The 13341-nt window shown below is 37.1% G+C and overlaps 1 protein-coding gene across 1 annotated transcript; it reads left to right on the plus strand.

The window, feature by feature from the left end:
- Window positions 1-552: 552 nt before the first annotated feature.
- Window positions 553-6708, plus strand: LOC126810805 (dynactin subunit 5). Its single transcript, XM_050536085.2, has 6 exons — window positions 553-709; window positions 1739-1807; window positions 2606-2724; window positions 3071-3182; window positions 4125-4227; window positions 4969-6708. The coding sequence occupies exons 1-6, from the start codon at window positions 662-664 to the stop codon at window positions 5073-5075; spliced, it is 558 nt and encodes a 185-aa protein (XP_050392042.1). The 5' UTR covers window positions 553-661; the 3' UTR covers window positions 5076-6708.
- Window positions 6709-13341: the final 6633 nt, after the last annotated feature.

Here is a 13341-nt window from a genome sequence, read left to right on the forward strand (position 1 = left end):
AAGTTCCAAAATCATTTAATTGGTTAACATCAAATTGGTCAATATCAAAGTATATGAGTAAAATAATGTAAGATATTTTATACCCTGGCTTAGACAAGCTGCTGTAGATATTACATCAAATTAATAAGCTTATTATTACATTATGTAACATTTAAATCAATTTTTTTTAATTTTATTAAATTGTTATTAAATTTGTTTATTTCTGTCTTTAATTTGATTAGTTTTTTTTATTCTCTTATTCAAATTTCATAGAATCTGATTCCAAACCCATCTAGCTTTAGTTTTACATTCCAAATATAGAGCAGTGTAATATGACACTAATACAATACACCATCTGAATAGATAATAATTGGGCTACAATTTATTGTCTTTGAGAGGTTGATGACAGGATTCTCTTCAACAAATCTTTGAGGTCACATTCCCAAACTTGAAGAAATCTGGCTGATTTCTAGTTGGTCTTAAGACTGTATACATAATAACATACGGTCCATGACAAATAGAAATAACAACTTGACATCCAAGTCTTTATGATATTGTCAAGGGAGGTAATTCTCAATCAAAGATGGCTGCTGGTGTTTGATGGAATCTATTTTTATATTGAAATAACTGAATATAAAAACAAAACCATCCATAAGGCATTTTTAAAAGACTGTAAGACACAATGGAGTTGCAGGACCTACAATATGCACATGCTGAATATATTGAAACGGTAAGTATTTCGACGTTTTTATTCTGAAACTGTATTGTAGCGGTCGATCGTCTATTTGATGACTCTTCATACTCAAACTAAAGACTATCTGACAGACTGACGTGAAACTGACAGTCTGGTATTATTAGTCAACTTAGTGGGGAGGAGGTCGTTTCATCCCAAAACCGTTTCACCCTGGCTTTTTCATCCCAAATTTAGTATTTCTTGAACGTAGGCTACCTCTAAGCTAACAGTTCCCCTCCGTCGTAGAGACCTGACTCCTGAGTGATGGGTTGTTTCATCCGTCTAAATTATTATTTTTAGTATAGGGCTGTTTAATCCCAATATAAAATTTTAATATCAGGTAGATCTAATATGTAACAGTGATACAATTAATGTTAAATTAAAATAATTTGTTTTTTCTGAATAGATTTTAATTTAGATCTAAACTGTATGATTAATTTGGTTTAAATTTTAAAAAAAAGAACAAAGAAAGTGTGAGAATTATTTTCATGGACGTCAAAAATATGTGACGTCATTGATTAGACGCGTCATAGAAATATTCTATCAGACGCGTAATGTCGCTTAAGGGCGAGATTTGTAAGTTGACATGCGCATTGCCAATATTGCCCAGTGTATCCTGTTCTGGTCTGAATTATTTTAATCAACAGTCTGTGGATGACAGTTTTAGTTACGCTCATATTTTTCTTGATTTAACCATGAACATGTGATTCTACAATCTGTTTCACAGAGGTATTGCTAAAAGTCTTCCTATAGCTCTTTAGAAGATAAATGCTTTAAACATGTGCTGTCACATCACAAGGCATCAATCATTGACTCAGTGGCGCGTGCATTGTTTACATAAGACCTTATTGGTTCTGTTAACTTGTGTCAAGCCAACAGTTGCTTGCTTTGCCTACATTCAGAGGCTATCTTACCTCATTTTCGAATACACTAAATGTATATAATATATTTAAACCATACTTCCCCCTACTTATTATTAATAAAATGCCATTAATTCAATTGTTATTAATTAAAACTATGTTTTAGGCATCTGGAAACAAAGTAAGTCGACAGTCAGTTTTATGTGGAAGTCAGAATATTATAATAAATGGAAAGGTTTGTATTAGACCCAATCTGTGTCTGATCTATAGAAATGATAACACTACTTTTATGTTTTTTATGAAGAAGGTGAATGGGCATTATTAAAATCCTATTTATTATTTTGCTGTATAACAAAAACCAATTCTCAAAAGATACACATTTTTCTCACTTGGTTGTGGACTGAATCATCAGAGGCTGGAGAATATAATAAACAGTGGAAATTGCAGTTTTCGCCTGGCGGAAGATTGATGACTTATGTCCCTATGTGCTACCTCATGTTCTTCTCTTAAGAGCAGTATTTGTGGCGAAAAAACCCCATTTGTTTAAACTAAAAGTTGGTAACCCCTATGTATCATGTTGCAACCTGTATATTTGACATATAAACTGGCTTTTTTTCTGCAGTACACGTACATTACAGAATATTTTACATATTAAGACCGAACTAATGAAGACAGGCATTTGCCATACATTGTGCTATAAGGGAAATCTTTTGCATACAGTTATAATCATACAGCAGTACTACGGCCTACCCTTATATCATAATTGTACACGGGACCTCAGTTTTTTGTATCATCCGAATGACCTGTGCCCATACATGCATTATCCCTTGCCAGGCCCTCCGTCCAGCACCACTGACAAGAGAAACAATGCCAGAAAATCCGTTGAAATTTCCTGGACTACACCTTAATCTTATGCTTGACCTCTGGGTTATCAAGCCAACATCTTACTCGCCCCAGCAGCTCCATTTTTCGGTGATTCTATATGATTTCATTGTGATGAACTAATGTCTTATATTGTGTAATCATTTTTCAGACAATAATTATGACAGATTGTATGATAAGAGGAGATTTAGCAAATGTAAGAATAGGAAGAAATTGTGTCATCAGTGAAGGTGCTATAATCAGACCAGCATTTAAAAAATTTAGTCGTGGGTAAGCATACTTTCTGGATTGATACATGTATACACATTTTTCTTTGGCCATTATAACTAATATATAGACAAGAAAATAAACTAATCTTATTTATCCAGGGAGCTGCAATGGCTCAGTGAGTAAGACATTGTCTCGCTAACATGGAGGTCCTATGTTCAATCCAGGATTTTTCGGAATGGTTCTTCTTGTCAGTGGTGCAGGACAAAGGGCCTGGCAAGGGACAACGTATAGTCATTCAGATGGGACAAAAATTGGGTAAAAATTTAAAATTCCTAGTTGAACTAGAAGGTTGTTGGCCCGACCTCCCAATTCATAACAATTAAATACAATGTCCTATATTTTACAGTGTTGCATTTTTTCCTCTACATATTGGAGATAATGTATTTATTGGTGAAGATTCAGTTGTAAATGCTGCACAGATTGGATCATTTGTACATATTGGCAAAAACTGTGTCATAGTAAGTTTTAATATGTAATCAAATATTGTCTGCTATGAATGTTGAATATGAAATAGAACACTGTACATAATACAAGATGAAACATAAAATTTAATATGATGAATTCTGGTTTTGTCATTTGATTAAAACTCAGAATCTGTCTTGTTTCGTATAGTTTAAATTTCATTTTCCTGTACTTCTCAAAACGGAGAGAAATTAAAACCCCATGGATTATTGTTAGGAGCATTTCTTTACTCCCACATTGAAATGGTGTCATATATTGTTTTCACCCCAATCTGTCTGTCTGGTTATCCAGTGTTCACAACTGCTTGTGACTAAAGTTATCATCCAATTGACTTTAATTTACATGAGACAAGAAGGCTATTGATTTTCAGAGATTTTTAATAATTACTGCCTTTAGATTTATACACAATATTTATGTTCTATGATTTTCTAGTTATGACTCTTGATCCCTTTGAAAAATCTTGAGAATAAAGCTGCTTTAAAATTTATACACCGTATTAATGGGATGAAGAAGTCTGTTGATTTTCAACGGTTTCTGATAATAACTGTCAGAGTTATTTGACCCTTGATAATATTCTTGTAGATGCTCAGGTTTAGATTTAAGCTAGTATTGCTGTCTCCCTCCCCCCTTCGATTCCAGTTGACATAAATGATAAATTCTCTTGGAATTCATCCATTTTGTTGTGCTTGGTGTGTTTTTTTTTTAAACAGAAGGATGGGTTTTAACTATAACATTAGACAGGTTTGAGTCATCACCCTTGCCTTTGACCGTCTTTACAACAGCAATGGGCACAGTTGTCGTTATATGGATCCTATTTTTTATTATTAGATTAGCTTATAATAGAAATAAACACAGGAAGCTGGTGACTATTCTCATGTCCTATAGTAAATTTCTATGTTTTGTTGAAAGAGAATGAAGAATATTGTATTATTTTGAAGGGAAGAAGATCTGTATTAAAGGATTGTTGTGCTATAGCTGATAATACTGTATTACCACCAGAAACAGTTGTTCCACCATTTACATATTTTGAAGGTTCGCCAGGTTAGTTATTTACTGTAAATAGCTTTGTACGTGACAAGGAGTAGGGTCGCCTGTCCAACCTCATGGGTTTTCTCCGGGTCCTCTGGTTTCCTCCCACTGCTAAACGAATTATTGAAATAAAATTAAACCATATGTTAGTCCTGAAATGACCTAGTTTGTGTCGAGTGGACGTTAAACCCCATTTCTCTCTCTCTGTGTAAATAGCTTGTAAAGGGAGATAAGAACATCAGAATATTTACAACACCGACAGCTTTATATGATTTGATTCTGTGCATTAATATTTTAATATTAAAATTGCTCATTATTAATTATAACAGAGTTTATCGACATTCAAATTGTCATTTGAAGCATAATGGATGAATTATCCATTTCAACCCTAAAATAATTAAGGGACCATTAAAATGGGTTTGTTTGTCCATCTGTCTGTCACACTTTTGGGATACAATAAATCTGATTCTCATTCATGTGGTAGATTGTTCAAATTAATGTTAATTGAGTGTGAGTGATGAAACATTTTGCATAGTTTCATTTCATCAATACCTTGACAAAAGTCAGTAAGAGTAATTAATGAGTTATCTATCTAGTTTGAGGTTGAAGCAGACGGCATCAACATCGCTGTTGGATTTTGTACATTATTGTAGATTGACTAGTTATGATGTATATCATACTGACTAGTAATGATGTATATTAAACTGACTAGTAATGATGTATATTATAGTAATAACATATATTTAATTACAGGAAGATTTACAACAGAATTACCAGAATCTACACAAGAATTAATGATCAATATAACTGTAGGTTTTTATGAACATTTTAAACCTATAGGAAAACCTAGAGGCCGATGAAAGAGGACCGGGAAGATTGTTACTTTAACAAAGAATTGGGGACTTGGTAGTTATTTATTATAATATTCCATCTGTGCTTTTTTCTTTATGTCAAGTACAGTGAACATCTGAATCCGTGCTATTATATGTATATGCAAGTACAGGGAACATTTGAATCGGTGCAATATGGCTTTAATAGTGGTGGTAGATATTTGTTGATTCTGTTATTATTTTATCACATTACTTGGACATCAGGCTTTGAATTCAGGGTTCCATATTTATGTACCCACAGGAGAAATGTACGAAGATCTAACAAAATAATGTCAGTTGGTTGCTTAATGTATAAATGTTGTCCGAAGGGGAGAACAGTCAGTCTAGTATACTTTGTTAAATACTCATTGCCATGTCTTGCTATATTATTGCATACATGAAGGTAGTAAGCAACAAGGGGGTGGGAGAGACGGAGAGAGAAATGGAGTTTAACATCCACTCAACACAAACTAGGTCATTTCAGGACTAACATATAGTTCAATTTTATTTCAACAATTCGCTTGTGCGTAGGGGTCTTTAGCAGTGGGAGGAAACTGGAGGACTCGGAGAAAACCCATGATGATGTTGAACAGGCTGGGTTGGATGGCCGAATGGTTAGCGGGTGTGTGCTGTATCGTAAGGTCTGTCATTGAGTCAACTGGCATGGTTTCATTTCCCCGGCTGTACGTGACAAGGAGTAAGGTCGCCTGTCCAACCTTGTGGGTTTTCTCCAGGCCCTCCAGTTACCTCCCACTGCTAAAGACCCTACACATAAACGAATTATTGAAAATTGAGCCATATGTTATTCCTGTGTCGAGTGGACGTTAAACCCCATTTCCCTCTCTCTCTCTCCAAACAACAAACTTGACAAGTATTATGGTTTAATCTCAGAAGTGACATAATCTGATAACATAAAATATTACTGAACCCTGAAAATAAAGACTGTTGTGATTGTGTCAATGATGTGCAAAATATTATTTTATAAGTAGAATCGAGCAGTACATTTAAAAAATAGTTATAATTGCCCTTGATACCACGCCAGCAACTTTCTCTGTTATTGTAGTTATGTAAACTTGAAATTATTTTATTGATTATGGAAAAAGCCTCCTGATTTTCTGCAAGGGTATATTGTTCTTTATTAAATTTTGTATTTTGTTAAAAGTTTGTGTCATTTTGATTATATGTACTGTAATTAAGATCATGCCATATCCTAAACTTTGTAAACAATCCTTTGTTAGTGATATAATGGTGGTTTCATACTTTCACTACATATTTTAATTAGAGAGCCATGCTCCAAATTTAAAGGGAAATCCCTTTTGCAACAAATGACCTATTTTTCAATAGACATGCTTTCAAACAAAGGATGAATGAGCAAAATGTGAAACATTTAGTTTTTTTGAAAGAGAAGTTGTAAGCATGCTGCTAGATTATTGAACACAAGCTAGAACTAATGCTGCATTTCATGGTTGCATGGTTTGGTCCTTAATCAGTATGTACAGAATATGAATAATGTATTTACTGTTTGCACTACAATAATTTAATTCATGTAACAATTACGAAAACTGTAATGGATTAATGATGATGACATAATTCATTCATACAGAAATAAAATTTCTTTGTAAAAGTTGTGTTATTTATATTGCAATAAGGACTAAGACTAGTAATTATTTCCCCTTATTTCATGATGGCCGAATGTAGTGCGAGTTATAAATAGACAATTTTTCCCTTAATTTTTTTCTCTCCTCTTCCGGCATTTTTTGGTTGACTTTTTGGTCTATAATTGGACAAAAGGGATCAAATTTGCAATTTCATAGCAGTTTGGGGTAATACTGATGATATTACAGCAGAGGGATAGGGGGTGTAAAGTGTCTTTCTGCAGACCAATCATTGTGTCGGAAGTGAGATTTTCACCCCAGTAAAAAATCTAAACGGTCAACCCCCTACAACATTGGGGGGTTGGATGGCTGAATGGTTAGCGTGCGTGCGCTGTATCATAAAGTCTGTCATTGATTCGACTGGCGTGGTTTCGAATCCCTGGTTGTACGTGACAAGGAGTAGGGTTGCCTGTCCAACCTCGTGGGTTTTCTCTGGGTCCTCCGGTTTCCTCCCACTGCTAAAGACCCCTACGCGCAAGCGAATTATAGAAATAAAATTAAACCATATGTCAGTCCCGAAATGACCTGGTTTGTTTCGAGTGGACGCTAAACCCCATTTCTCTCTCTCTCTGCCTACAACATTATGATGAGGAGACTGCCAAATGTGATCCCCGTTGTGCCTATAAAGATTGGAACCAACAGAATGTTGAGTAAAAAGCTACAGCCTGTGCCTATAAAGATTGGAACCAACGGAATGTTCAGCAAAAAGCTACAGTCTGTGTTGTTGCAGCCATTTAACATTGTAGTCAATGGGCAAATAATTGCTAGTCTGAGACCATGAAGAGAAAAAGAAAATAGAGGTTGTCTCCCATACAATGTCTATAGGTTTGTGGTGATTGACGGAAGACTACTGTGCTGATGACCTGCTAATATGTTATTTTCTATTCGTTATAATAAAATTTACAATATCCATCATTATACTACCACTATTCGATAACTGCTATTAAAATCTATTATTTTTGAAAATCATCTATACGAAAACAGCTGTTCCGGTAACGGATGCGTACCATCATAATTTATCGTAAATTATAGTTATACTAATTTGACGTGTTACAATATAATATTTCGACAAACATTTTCCTAGTAATGACAACTAAGATTTTAATAGAGTATAGTGGTGCTCTTAAGGGGACATAACTTGCGTGCGACGTGAGTAATTCGTGATTTTTGGCAGTGGAGGCTATTCTATAAGTTGAAAAATCATGCTTTCTGGCTAATGTTGGTATTCCATATTTTAAGTGTGCAGTTTGAAACGTCTAACGTAAACCTTTTCAAATGAAACTTCGATTTAAAAATATTTTCGAACCCTCTGGACAAGTAAAATAGGATGTAATGGGTAATTTACACAACAGGTAGGACACTTAAACATCTAGTACTTAGATAGAGATGTTATTTATTTTCTGGAGCTTTCAAGCCAGCAAGAGTGTTATTGTCCCTTTAAGGTAAGACACCTAAGTATTTTTACTTAACTTTAGAAAAACCTTTGAATACGGACCCAGGTATTTTTGAAGTCAGTTTCTCTGAATCTTCAAAGGTATGGAGGTTTACTAGAATATTTCGTCCCAGAAATTCCCTAGGGTATATTCTGTTAAAAAGGTAAATCATTTAGCCTTTTAAATATGCATTTATAACTTCTTTATCCAAAGATGTGTAAAAAACATTAAAACAAAACCCAAAACATTAAACATTCCCGAAATACATATATTCGAGAGGGAAGTCAATAAGTTCATAGAAGTGGATATAAAACAGAAGCCAGTGGTTGTGATATTGATTTTATTTTTCAATATAATCTCCCTGGACCTCGATGCACTTTGCCCATTTGTCGTTGAGACTGTCTATGCCCTTGCGGTAGAAGTCTTCTGACTGGCCCCTCTGCCACGCCAAAGTATCTGCCTTGAGTTCATCATCATGACCAAATTTTGTACTACGCAATTGTGATTTCAAATTGTGAAAGAGATAGAAGTCGCTTGGGGCCAGATCTGGTCTGTAGGGGGCATGGTTAAGTTGTTCAAAGCCACGTTGAAGTGCAGCCTATGCAATACGACTCTTGTGCACTGGAGCGTTGTCATGAAGAAGCGTAACTCCAGCAGTCAACATGCCGCGCCTCTTCTTCTTGGTCGCCGCTCTCAATTGCTTCAACAAGTCAGCACGGTAGGATCCTGTTATTGTAGCTTTAGGTGGTTTATAGTCTATAAGTAGGGGAGACCGGGGCACATTGAACATATGGGTACAATGAACCACCATGGATATATCCTTTATAAATAATACTAGGCAACCCAAGACTACACAGAAGTGAGATAACTTCTTAGACCTATTTCCCCGTCGATAAGCAGTAGCAACATGCTGTCAATTATTTTTTAGGCAATGATTTTTTCAAAAGAGCTCTTAAAAGTGAAAATGCACTACTTCCACTTATCATTTTCCATACATGTGAAGTGTTTAGTCTAGGAAATTCTTGTACTTAAAATCAGTTCATATATGTCTAATCTACAATCCAGATAAACAGGGGCTTGATCCATAGAGAGCATATTGATTTTTTTTAAAATTTTGATCATGAAACTGTGATGGATTAGATTGAACCACTGTCAATGGGGTATTTTGAACCATGGTTCAATGTACCCCAGTGCATTATAGACTATATATCATATGATAATTTATTCAGCCTAGGAAATTCTTGTACTTACAATCAGTTCATATCTACAATCCAGATAAACAAGGGCTTGATCCATTTTTGGATTTTTTAAAAAAATTTTGATCATAGAACTATGATGTGGCAGATTTAATTGAACCACTGTCAATGGGGTACTTTGAACCACTGGTTCAATGTACCCCAGTGCATTATAGTTTTTATATCATTTGATAATTTGTAATATCTTTGAAAATGAAAACAATATTAGAATATCAATTGATCCAACTCTGTAGGCCTGTCATATAAAAGGAATTAAAACTTCATGGGAGCAGTGTTCGAAACTTGGCTGTGACATACAGGGGCGCTATGGGTCTCCCTGACTAAGAGTCGCTTGTCAGCAAATCAGGCTGTCCAAATTTAGACAGAATATTGGACAAATTTTAGTTTGATTCACTGCAAAAGTTGACTGGGATCCCACTATATCCCACCAAACTGCCAACTTAGGTGCAATTTACGGCAATCGTTGCACGGATGTCAAATCTGTGGATATTTGTTCTTAACTAAACACTGATTGTTTGCAGATTCATTAGATCACTACGAAACAAGTGACTAGGTTTGTGATCCATATCCAGATCTATGTTTAACATGGAATTTTTACCACTGTTCAATGTGCCCCATTATGTCGTTAAATCTGCCCCGACTATTTTGTACAGCGGGGTACATTGAACATTACGGTCAAGTGGATTAAAATGTATTTTTTAAAAAAAGTTAAGAATTAATTGAATTGAATCTGATACACAATAGCAACTATGATATGTCTTCAAACAATACAATAAAGTAAAGAGATCTTCTAATAAAAACATTTGATATGGAAGGAGGACAACCATGTATTTGAAAAAACTGGTTCAATGTGCCCCGGTCTCCCCTATCACGCCCCTTGAATCCCAGAAAATGGTCGCTATGATCTTGCCAGCAGAAGGCTGAGTTCTGAACTTTTAGGGTCAAGGAGGGTGCTTATGCTCCCATTGCATGGATTCTTTCTTGGTGTCAGGATCCCAGTGATGAATCCACGTTTCATCCCCTGTAACCAGATGCCCAAGAATTCACGACTGGATTCAACTCTCTGGTGTCGATCTTGTGCATTTAAGTTTCGTGGCACCCATCTTACAGAGACACCTTGGATATGTGCAAGTGCTCATGAATTATGGTGCAAACACTTCCATGAGAAATGCAAAAACACCGAAAATATCTCGTCCATCTTTATTCTACGATCGGACATAATTAAGCCCTGGACCCGTGCAACTATATCATCTGTAATGGCTTCAACAGGCCTTCCTGACCGTGGGTCATCGTCCAAGGAGATACGACCCCACTTAAACTCAGCTGACCATTTCGCAACAGTAGAATATTGAGGGGCTTACTTCCCATACACATTGGTCATACGTTTATGTTTTTTGGTCGCATTCACCCCTTCTTTCGTGAGAAACTTGAAAACCCGCACGATGCTCAGTTTTAGAACTTTCCATGATTACAGGAGGGTACCCGTGTTCAACAGGCTGTAAATCTCTGTCTGTAAACTGTCGTCATATGGCCTATCTCAATAATGACATCCACGATGATGTCTTCAGGGGTGTATCAATACTCACCTCTATGAACTTATTGACTCCCCCTCGTATATTTCTTAATTTATCGCGGACATTCAAGATCGCTAGGTACTGTTCTGTTGAACATAAATAACTTCCATCATACAATTTAAACAAAGCTTTAGCATACATGTTTGGAAAAGTAAATAATTAAAGGGCGTATAGCTCTATTCTTTGGAACCTTATGAGTCAAAAACATATATTAATGTAACATGAATGCATATTAAATTTTGTATTGTTATTTTAAATCAATTATCTTCGTTGAAATAAGCGAACTTTTCAAATCGAATGGTAGTCGTTTCTGCACTGACTTGTAGGGTATATTTTGCTTTATTCATACTAAATGAAGAACCCGGCATCGGGAACTGATTTTAAATGTTCAATGTGTCCTAAATATTGGATATAAGAAATCCACATTTTCACGATAAGGTAACAGCATCAATATTAATCAAAATGAACAATAATTCGTGTTTTTAATTTCGAATATCATGGATAAGAACGGTTAGAGCTATACTCCCTTTAAGGTTTCAATCGATGTTTGGGGGGTTGGATGACCAAATGGTTAGCGCGTGTGCGTTGTATCATGGGGTCTGTCATTGAGTCAACTGGCGTGGTTTCGATTCCCCGGTCGTACTGAAAAGGAGTAGGGTCGCCTGCCCAACCTCGTGGGTATTCTCCGTGTGCGTTGTATCATGGGGTCTGTCATCGAGTCAACTGGCGTGGTTTCGATTCCAGGTCGTACTGAAAAGGAGTAGGGTCGCCTGCCCAACCTCGTGGGTATTCTCCGGGTCCTCCGGTTTCCCCCACTGCTAGAGACCCCTACGCGCAAGCGAATTATTGAAATGAAATTGAACCATATGCTATATGTTAGTCCCGAAATGACCTAGTTTTGTCGAGTGGACGTTAAACCCCGTCTCTCTCTCTCGCTCTCTCTCTCTCTCTCTCTCTCGCTCTCTCTCCTTTCAATCGATGTTTACTTAGGGAAGAGTCCAAACAATTTGAACGCATGTAACCATACAAAAGATATATCATATTAGTCTCAGAATATCCACAGCATTGTCAAAATGAGGCAATCTAGGACGAGGTCGAAAAATAGTCTTGTGGGACCACCTCCCAGAAATTGAGAATAATCCATCCCAATTTAGTAAAAATGGAACTTTAAAATGTAGTTCGAGACACCCCTAACGATTCTCGGTCTAATTATAGTATATTCATTAGGTAGAAGAAAAGCTGTCCAAACTAATTACGGGTCGTGACTGTGCTTCCAGTCTGAAGGTTTAATGTAACTAGAGTGTGGTGTATAGAAGATATGCACACATTTAATACCCCTTTTGAGTACATGTGGGTTGTTTATTTTAAACATACCAACCTGTTCCACGACAATAGAGATCTATTGCCAATTATTAAAGATTCTTTATGTAAAATTTAGATAAAGAGCTGACCGTGATTTAGGGTTGGCCAGTGCATAACGTTGGCACCGTTCTGCTGTAAAAGTCCTGAGTAACTCTGGCAGTGTGGGCACGGGCGTTGTCATGCTGGAAAACGTTGTTTCGATGACGTGCGAAATGTGGTATGACCTGGGGTCTGAGAGCTTTATCGATGTAGTGCACAGCTGTGGTGCCACCTCCTCTCCCTGGACCAAGATTTTGGAACACCACAGGACCCACTCTCTGGTTCAGTCCGATTCCACTCCATACCATTATGCTTGGACCTTCCCATGAGTCTCGCTCAATGACACATTGGTCAGAATAATGCGTGCCACGTCGACGCCATATTCTGGTCCTGCCATCTGCAGTTGATACGCAATACCGACTCTCAGCTGTGAACAGGGCAGTTCTCCATTGCCTGTGTCGCCAGTTGGGCAAACTGTAGACGTTAACGTCAATGGCGAGGGGTGAGGATCGCTTCACGGTAAGGTCTACGGCAATGGATGTTCTCTCTGTGAGACCTCAGCGCACTGTATCGACACTGATGGGTCTTCCGTGTGTTCACACTGTCTGACGTGCTGTCTCAGATGCCTGTGTCTCACAACATGGCGGTCTTGTCGTCTTGTGATAACCCTTGGTCTACCAATTCGGGGGCGATTGTCCGCGGTGTTGGTGGCCCGAAAGCGTTGCTGAAACCTGTAGATGGTCCGAACATTGACCTGGAAGAGATTGGCAACGGCTTGGGCAGTGTGGCCAGCGTCGAGTCTTCCAATCTGTACTCTGAGCTGTCGTGAGTCGTAGCATGCTGCTGACGTTGTAGTGTGAAGGATTCAACCAGGTATGGAGGTGCATTTTATAGGGCTGGCCCCGGTGAACAGCACGTGCAGCATGGAGAACACATTA

The sequence above is a fragment of the Patella vulgata genome, chromosome 2, assembly GCF_932274485.2.
Source record: "Patella vulgata chromosome 2, xgPatVulg1.2, whole genome shotgun sequence".
NCBI classification, from domain to species: Eukaryota; Metazoa; Mollusca; class Gastropoda; family Patellidae; genus Patella; species Patella vulgata.

What these genes read in the sequence shown, in the direction of transcription:
- LOC126810805 (XM_050536085.2), top strand. Translation starts at nt 662, where the DNA reads ATGGAGTTGCAGGACCTACAATATGCACATGCTGAATATATTGAAACG. An exon ending in ATGCTGAATATATTGAAACG is followed by an intron (nt 710 to 1,738) that starts GTAAGTATTTCG and finishes ACTATGTTTTAG; the next exon opens with GCATCTGGAAACAAAGTAAG. An exon ending in ATATTATAATAAATGGAAAG is followed by an intron (nt 1,808 to 2,605) that starts GTTTGTATTAGA and finishes ATCATTTTTCAG; the next exon opens with ACAATAATTATGACAGATTG.